General features: G+C 42.6%; 1 protein-coding gene across 1 annotated transcript; it reads left to right on the forward strand.

Moving 5' to 3' along the window:
- The first annotated feature begins 1308 nt into the window (after positions 1-1308).
- On the forward strand, positions 1309-4297 carry LOC138948743 (integumentary mucin C.1-like). Its single transcript, XM_070320352.1, has 2 exons — positions 1309-1700; positions 4228-4297. The coding sequence occupies exons 1-2, from the start codon at positions 1400-1402 to the stop codon at positions 4287-4289; spliced, it is 363 nt and encodes a 120-aa protein (XP_070176453.1). The 5' UTR covers positions 1309-1399; the 3' UTR covers positions 4290-4297.
- Positions 4298-8651: the final 4354 nt, after the last annotated feature.

Below are 8651 nucleotides of genomic sequence, written 5' to 3' on the forward strand. Positions count from 1 at the left end.
TTTTTCAGCACTTGTCACTACCGAAGACAAAAATCTTTACTCCTATTTGTGATTATGTCAAAAAACAAGAAAGGTTTGTTGTTGTTGTTGTTGTTGTTGTTGTTGTTGTTGTTGTTGTTGTTGTTGTTGTTGTATTTTCATTCGCTTGCGGCTTCGTGGCAGGCGGAAGAAAAATTCAGCCATATAAGTTTTCGTTATTGTTTGTCTGTGCACTTAAAAAGACCGTTGGGTCAATATATCTGTAAATGTGTTGTTTTGTTGTCAATAACAAACGTTCCAACAACCTACCTTTCTTTTTTTTTTTATTCTGAATTTTGGAACGTTGGCAGTCTCTTTGTTTTTGGATGTTGTTGTGATTATGTCAGATAGATTTCAGTAGTGCAATGCCAATATGAACTCAGTTATTGCATTTGATCCATATAATATTATCATGTGTCTCAATAGATAATGCGCGTTCTTCTAGCTTCTTTCTTTAAAAGACCGGCACGGTTGGCCTAGTGGTAAGGCGTCCGCCCCGTGATCGGGAGGTCGTGGGTTCGAACCCCGGCCGGGTCATACCTAAGACTTTAAAATTGGCAATCTAGTGGCTGCTCCGCCTGGCGTCTGGCATTATGGGGTTAGTGCTAGGACTGGTTGGTCCGGTGTCAGAATAATGTGACTGGGTGAGACATGAAGCCTGTGCTGCGACTTGTGTGTGGCGCACGTTATATGTCAAAGCAGCACCGCCCTGATATGGCCCTTCGTGGTCGGCTGGGTGTTAAGCAAACAAACAAACAAACAAACAAACAAAAATTTCTTTAAAAAGAAGACAAGAAAGAAAAATGTCGAATCACTATTAATCCTTATCGTTTGTGTGTGTCGCTTCCTCATTTACTACTTTTGATTGTCTCGAGCTATCATTAAAGTCTTGTTTTATATCAAATAACCCAAGGGAAGTTATTGCTCTTTATACATGTATACGACATGTGTAATAGAGTAAGCGAGAATTGTACGGAATCTTTCTCCTGGCACCTGAGAGAATAACAAGCATTGAAATGAACAAGCTGTGTACGTAAGCGTTGGTTGGAGTGCCTTGGAGAATGATGAGCATAATTATGAGCTTGCGGCGATCATCCTTTTTTTGAGGATGAAAGTCGCTTGTTCATGTCAATGCCGCTTGTTATTCTCTCAGGTGCCAGGAGAAAGATTCCGTACAATTCTCGCTTACTCTATTACACATGTCGTATGCATAAAGAGCGATTACTTCCCTTTGGTTATTTGATATCTTAACAACTTGTTTTATAGTTCAGATCTAGAGCCCCTTTTTCACCCCATAGTTATTTTGTGACCATGTCCAGAAATCCGATATGAAGAAGTGAGCAGAAGCAGCCCAAGGCCGACAACTCTGCACCGGTTCACCATGACTGACGCCACCACCCCTCCCCCTCCTCCACCGCCAACAACGACAGCAACTAGACGCGTTGTGACCACCGCCAGACGACCAGCGACCACAGCTCGGGCGACCACCACCGTCAGACCCACAACGACCACAGCGCGGGCGACCACCACCGCCAGACGACCAGCGACCACAGCTCGGGCGACCACCACCGTCAGACCCACAACGACCACAGCGCGGGCGACCACCGCCGCCAGACGACCAGCGACCACTTCACAGCCACGCACCACCGAAACCACGACACGGCGCTCAGTCTGGAGCTACGGTGAGCATTAATTTGTTTCCTTGGTTTTAAAGGCTTCTACGACGGGCTTTTAATCGGGAGGTCGTGAGTTCGAATCCCGGCCGCGGCCGCCTGGTGGGTTAAGTGTGGAGATTTTTCCGATCTCCCAGGTCAGCTTATGTGCAGACCTGCTAGTGGCTTATTCCCCTTCGTGTGCACACGCAAGCACAAGACCAAGTGCGCACGGAAAAGATCCTGTAATCCATGTCAGAGTTCGGTGGGTTATAGAAACACGAAAATACCCAGCACTGCCTAAATGGCGAGGTAAAAACGGTCACTATACACGTAAAAATCCACTCGTGCAAATATACGAGTGTACGTGGGAGTTTCAGCCCACGAACGCAGAAGAAGAAGAAGAAGAAGAAGAAGAAGAAGAAGAAGAAGAAGAAGAAGAAAAAGGCTTCTACATGTCATCATCTCCACTTGGACGCATACTTAAAATCAACAGCCTTTCTGTGCAGAGTGTTTTCAGCAGTAAAACAACAGCACCGTTTTACCGCAGCAGGGCCGATCGCTTGGAGGGCTGGAACGACCAGGGGTTGCAGGATCTCATTCTGGTAGCGGACACCGGTCAAGTTGCCCACTACATGGTACAGAGGTGTCCTCAGACGTGTGCTAATCCCTCCCCAGACCATCACATAGCCTCCGCCAAAACGCTGTCGTTCCAAAACAGCGCCTTCTGCGAAGCGCTCTCCGCGACGCCTCCACACTCGGATGCGACCATCAGCAGGTTCCAAGCAAAAGCGGGACTCATCTGTAAACAACACCTGAGCCCACTGCTGACGTTGCCACCTCACATGTTGAGTGCACCAGGCTCGGCGAGCTGCTCGGTGATTAGCAGTCAGGGTTGTTCCTCGGACCGGACGCCTTGCACGCAAGCCAAAGTTGTGTAGCATAAGCGGTTTCGGATCGTCTGACCACTAACAACAGTGTTGGTGGTAGCTTGTAGGCGTTGCCGAATGTTGTTTGCCGTAGCCATTCTTTGTTGCATGGCCTGCCTCTGAATGAAGCGATCCTCTCTTTGTGTGGTGACTGTGGGCCGACCAGAACGTTGTCGCTCCTGCACTCTTCCAGTTGCGTGGAATCTCTGTTTTAGTCTGATGATGACAGAGGGAGCCACTGCAAGCCTCTGGGCCACTTGCCTGGCAGCAACACCGTCTTGTAGCCATCCTATTGCCCTTCCTCTATCCAAATCGCTCAGTTTTCTTCGTGGGGGCATGTTGCTACTGTGCATAATTGTGTCAGCGTGTCAACCTTTAAACACAAGCTGGTGAGCGATGTTCATAATAAGGACCCTGTTGTAGCACGTGCATCACAACCTTTTGCCCTGGCATGCGTTCCGCAAATTTCATGGGGCTATAAAAAGCACCCTTTTTCTTCCAAAATGCAGAAGCTTTTGAGAAGTCCCACAAAGGGAAATAACTCTGCCTGCCAAACAAAATTCTAGGTCAAGACTCATTGTTTATTTGTTAATTCAAACACATTAATCTTTTAATTATTATGTCGATGTTTAATTTTTTGGCAATTTTTTATAATTAGATCCGTTTTTTCAACCTATCCTTAACTTTTTTGAAGAGTATACATCCGCAAAAGATAGCTCGCTTGAAACTGTCTTACATATCAATTCCTTTGTAATTTAAAAATTACACACCATGAAAAATCATTATCGACGATCGCGAATCTGCTTAAAGTTATATCCATAACACATTACGAAAAGATCCAAATATGTAAAAAATCGATTTCCTCTCCAGAGAAGGAAGAGGGCCCCAAAGGGGGGGGGGTGGGGGTATCATCACGATCACGGGAAGGGAAATTTTAGCTTTCACGATCACAGTTACCTTGATTTTTGTTTTCACATTCACAAACACCTTGACGAATAGAGGATCATAGAGTGATACAGCTGTGAAAAATGTACGTTGAAAATAAAAAGCTTTTCAATAATGCCCATCACGATCACGAACACAAATGACGATCACGATCACGAGACTTGATTTTTTTGTCATCACGGATCACGGGCAAAGTCCCATCACGATCACAGAAATGGAAATTTCGGCAATCACGGTCACAGAAAGGTCAAAAAACGCCAATCACGATCACGATTTTAAACCCTTTGGGACCCTCAAGGAAAACCAAGGCATCCTGTCAGGGATAGAATGAGACCCGAAGGGAAGTAGGGGCCTAACTCATTTTTGACCTGAGTTCACGATGGAGACAAGAGCTGAACTAATATCACGTGAATATTCCGTTTTAAATTCAGTGACTCCAGAATAGCCTGCAACCCTTTACAATATTGATTAGAACAGTGGGTGCTATAGATACAAGATGTGTGCGATGTTCATTCAACGACTTCAATTTTTTGTCTGTCTATCAGTCTGTCCATTTTTTTCTCCTTTCTGTCTTTTTGTAGTAAATGAATACAAGAGACCCTCAGCGACTTCTTGATAGGAAAGGGGCAAATTATGATAAAAACATAATTATTTGTTTATTTCTTTTCTGATTTTTTTTCCAGTCCGGGGTGCTGCTGATAAGGCCAAAAGCAAATTTTCGCGCTGGTTCGGCAAGAGACGTTGAGAGGACAGCCCCCCCCCCCCCCCCCCGTGCACGTGCAATCCGTGACGTCAGTTTGACAATCTAGTTCATTGTCTTTACGTCATCACCACGTGGCGCGTGTCATGTGACCTCTTCTCAAGAAAGCAAGAAAGTAATAAAGTGAAGTGTTGAAATTTGCTTGGGATCATGGTTCTGTGTGAGCGTGTGTAGGGCCTATGTGTGTGTGTGTGTGTGTGTGTGTGTGTGTGTGTGTGTGTGTGTGTGATTGCGGAAATGTAGGTGAAGGGCTCCTAATATAGACCACTTTTTGACTCACATGCGAAGCAAAAGTGAGTCTATGTACTCACCCGAGTCGTCCGTCCGTCCGTCCGTCCGTCCGTCCGGAAAACTTTAACGTTGGATATTTCTTGGACACTATTCAGTCTATCAGTACCAAATTTGGCAAGATGGTGTATGATGACAAGGCCCCAAAAAACATACATAGCATCTTGACCTTGCTTCAAGGTCAAGGTCGCAGGGGCCATAAATGTTGTCTAAAAAACAGCTATTTTTCACATTTTTCCCATTTTCTCTGAAGTTTTTGAGATTCAATACCTCACCTATATATGATATATAGGGCAAAGTAAGCCCCATCTTTTGATACCAGTTTGGTTTACCTTGCTTCAAGGTCAAGGTCACAGGAGCTCTTCAAAGTTGGATTGTATACATATTTTGAAGTGACCTTGATCCTGAACTATGGAAGATAACTGTTTCAAACTTAAAAATTATGTGGGGCACATGTTATGCTTTCATCATGAGACACATTTGGTCACATATGATCAAGGTCAAGGTCACTTTGACCCTTATGAAATGTGACCAAAATAAGGTAGTGAACCACTAAAAGTGACCATATCTCATGGTAGAAAGAGCCAATAAGCACCATTGTACTTCCTATGTCTTGAATTAACAGCTTTGTGTTGCATGACCTTGGATGACCTTGACCTTGGGTCAAGGTCACATGTATTTTGGTAGGAAAAATGTGTAAAGCATGTGAGTCGTATGGGCTTTGCCCTTCTTGTTGTTTCATGCTGATAACTAGCTTGTTTTCTTGCAAAGAAGTTTCATTTTGTGTTTGGTAGTCCTTCTCTCTTAGGTTAACCGTTAGGCCTAATTAGAGTGAAATAGCTTTGATAGACATTCATCAAAAATTAAATACAGAAAAAATCACAAAGGGTCCATATTAGGAGCCTGGGCGCCTAATATGGCCCAGTGAAGCGGTTTCACGAATCACTGTAAAAAGCCCCCTATATTTCAAAATAACATAATACAACTTAGTGTACAAGTCAGCCTAATTAAAATATGCTCTAGATTTATCTGTTTCGGGTTGATGAGAGCATTATTTGAAGCACACCGGGAAACTAAAGAAGCTTATCAAAAACAGAGTAAAAATAAGTGAAATTATCAACTTCCACGAAAAAAAGACTTTTTGTTGCATTTGTTTTAAATCTCGAGGGCTAGTTATAGGTTATTTCCAGCAAGCTTCTTAATGAATTAATGAAAATAGCCTTTAGCTTTTATTTTCTTCGATTCAGTGTTGAAGGTGGTCCATATTAGGGGACTCGCACATACTTTGAGATTTTGCTATTATTCTTTTGGTTGCAGTAGAAACTCGGGGTCAACACTGCTAAAATGTAACAAATACGGTTTTAGCTGTCATTATAGCAATTTGTGTGTGATAAAAGCTTTGGCTGTGGACAGAAACGAGTCCGTTTTAGGCGGCAAATTTAGAATGAACGCTGCCAAAAGTGAAAACAAGTCGCGTAAGGCGAAAATACAATATTTAGTCAAGTAGCTGCCATTTTTCAGCAAGACCGTATACTCGTAGCATCGTCAGTCCACCGCTCATGGCAAAGGCAGTGAAATTGACAAGAAGAGCGGGGTAGTAGTTGCGCTAAGAAGGATAGCACGCTTTTCTGTACCTCTCTTTGTTTTAACTTTCTGAGCGTGTTTTTAATCCAAACATATCATATCTATATGTTTTTGGAATCAGGAACCGACAAGGAATAAGATGAAAGTGTTTTTAAATTGATTTGGACAATTTAATTTTGATAATAATTTTTATATATTTAATTTTCAGAGCTTGTTTTTAATCCGAATATAACATATTTATATGTTTTTGGAATCAGCAAATGATGGAGAATAAGATAAACGTAAATTTGGATCGTTTTATAAATTTTTATTTTTTTTTACAATTTTCCGATTTTTAATGACCAAAGTCATTAATTAATTTTTAAGCCACCAAGCTGAAATGCAATACCGAACCCCGGGCTTCGTCGAAGAGTACTTGACCAAAATTTGAACCAATTTGGTTGAAAAATGAGGGCGTGACAGTGCCGCCTCAACTTTCACGAAAAGCCGGATATGACGTCATCAAAGACATTTATCAAAAAAATGAAAAAAACGTTCGGGGATTTCATACCCAGGAACTCTCATGTCAAATTTCATAAAGATCGGTCCAGTAGTTTAGTCTGAATCGCTCTACACACACACACAGACACACAGACACACACACAGACACACGCACATACACCACGACCCTCGTTTCGATTCCCCCTCGATGTTAAAATATTTAGTCAGAACTTGACTAAATATAAAAAGAGAAAAAGCTTAACGGTTTTGAGATTTCTGTTTCTGCAACTGTTTTGACATGTGTAAGTTATCCACAGAGGGTGAATACAGCGAATAAAACTTTTTAGAGCGCTCTAGCGCCGTTAGTTTGTCAGAACAGAAGGTGGTCCATATTAGGAGCCGGTCCATATTAGGAGCCCTTCCCCTACATATGTGTGTGTGTGTGCGTTCGTGAGTGTGTGCGTGTATGTGATACCTGGCCTAGATATCTAACCTGACACACAACAACTCAAACAAACAAACAAACAACAAGCAAAAAAAGTAAAGAGTTTGACTTAACTTTTTATATAAAAAAGGTTTATGTTTGAAGCCTGCAATCTTAGCAGTTAACACTGTTGTTTTGTGCTTCAGATAAACAACAAACAAAACCAGAAAAAAAGGTTGATTTAACTTTTTATATAAAAAAAAGTTTTATGTTTTACGCATAGCCTACAATCTGAACACTGTTTTCTGATTCAGATAAACCTCTACGCCTATCCCTACTACTGTAGTTTTCTTTTAAATTGCATCCAAAAACCTCTCTTCTTCTCCCCTCTCATTGCCTCTACTATGGGGCGGGGACGTAGCTCAGTTGGTAGCGCGCTGGCTTTGTAGCCAGTTGGTCGCAATCAGCGTGGGTTCCATCCCCACGTTCGGCGAGAGATTTATTTCTCGGAGTCAACTTTGTGCAGACTCTCTTCGGTGTTCGAACACCCCCGTGTGCACACATGCGCACGAAAAAGATCCCACGTTCACAGCGAAAGTCTCAGGGCTTGGAAAACACGAAGACACGCATGCATCATCTCTCATCTCTGATTATCATGATCGTATTTCGATACTTTGACGAGACAAACCCAATGCTGGTGTGTCGAAGAAGACAGCCACAGCGGGCTTGTTCGAATCAAAGTATCACACCATATCTTCAGCGTATTACCAATACCTGTCCCAATATAGACCAGTTGGTCTAAGAGGACGTTAAACCCTAATAGTCAGCCTCTACCATCCCGCCCCTGGATCAGGGCACACAGAAAGCGGGTCAGAGTCTACCAGGACGTGATGTGCATACAAATGCAGCATATATAATCAACATGACACTTTTAAAATCAAAGTTACGTCTTGCTCCTCGAGTTCCAACGACATCATGTTCCTATTTCGCTACAATAAAAACGCCAGGTGGTAAAATCGTACCTTACAGACACAAGACACACTAAGGATACTCGTGTATGTCTAATCTACACTAAAATCGTACCATAGACACACAAAACACTGAAGATAGCTTAAAGGCACAGTAAGCCTCCCGTAAACCATTACAGATACGGTCAGGCTTTTACACACAGTACAAACACCCTTTCATTTAAACACTCACCGATTGAGAACATCCTAGGTGCCCTCCGTAAAGAGCGAACAATTTTCAAAGAATTTATTTTTGCGTGGTTTATCTTACCCCTGAGCCATCGTGAACCCGTGTGATCCAGTTTCCCTTTTTCACAATGTAGTCGTCAGTTAGTCATTTGAATGCGACAAACGGCTGTGGTTCACAAGAACTCTAGCGATGGCTTTTGACTGTTGAGAGGAACGGCGATATGCATAAACCGTCGTCTGCTACGACCCTTGCGTGACCCTGCTTCCGGGTTTTTCTTTTTTCTAATTTTCACAACTTCGAATTGTACTGATCTTGTCTTGATGAAAAAAGAATTCTTTTATGATTAAAGAATGTTTGTGTAACAAGCTGTCAAT

The sequence above is a fragment of the Littorina saxatilis genome, linkage group LG15 (assembly GCF_037325665.1).
Source record: "Littorina saxatilis isolate snail1 linkage group LG15, US_GU_Lsax_2.0, whole genome shotgun sequence".
Taxonomy (NCBI): Eukaryota; Metazoa; Mollusca; class Gastropoda; order Littorinimorpha; family Littorinidae; genus Littorina; species Littorina saxatilis.